At 63.3% G+C, this 305-nt stretch overlaps 1 protein-coding gene across 1 annotated transcript in view; it reads left to right on the plus strand.

The window, feature by feature from the left end:
- The window catches only part of LOC119591662, a gene marked incomplete in the record, with an annotated part of 10433 nt that extends 10147 nt beyond the window's left edge, over positions 1–286 (plus strand). The window contains 1 exon segment of the mRNA XM_037940416.1: positions 56–286. Coding sequence (XP_037796344.1) covers positions 56–281 — 226 coding nt within the window.
- Positions 287–305: the final 19 nt, after the last annotated feature.

Below are 305 nucleotides of genomic sequence, written 5' to 3' on the forward strand. Positions count from 1 at the left end.
AACCTCAATTAACCACACCGATCCCCCCCCCCCCTCCCCACACGCACCCCATCAGGAAATCGGGCGTCTCCGCTGTCGAGATGTCCCCCGACCGGATGCTGAGGACCGTCTTCGTCATGATGGCGGTGGTGGTCGTCCTCATGGGCTTCTGGCATGTGGACAGCCTCGTGCCCGTCGCCAACCGCATCGCCAGCCTCGCCCGCACGGTGCACGCAGTCATGAATGATCCTAAGCCGCCCGTTTTCAGTAATGTGGCTCGGCCGCAGGAGCATGCGGCGTGAGAGAGACGGGGAAGGTGTGGGTTT

This window comes from Penaeus monodon, chromosome 29, assembly GCF_015228065.2.
Source record: "Penaeus monodon isolate SGIC_2016 chromosome 29, NSTDA_Pmon_1, whole genome shotgun sequence".
Lineage (NCBI taxonomy): Eukaryota > Metazoa > Arthropoda > Malacostraca > Decapoda > Penaeidae > Penaeus > Penaeus monodon.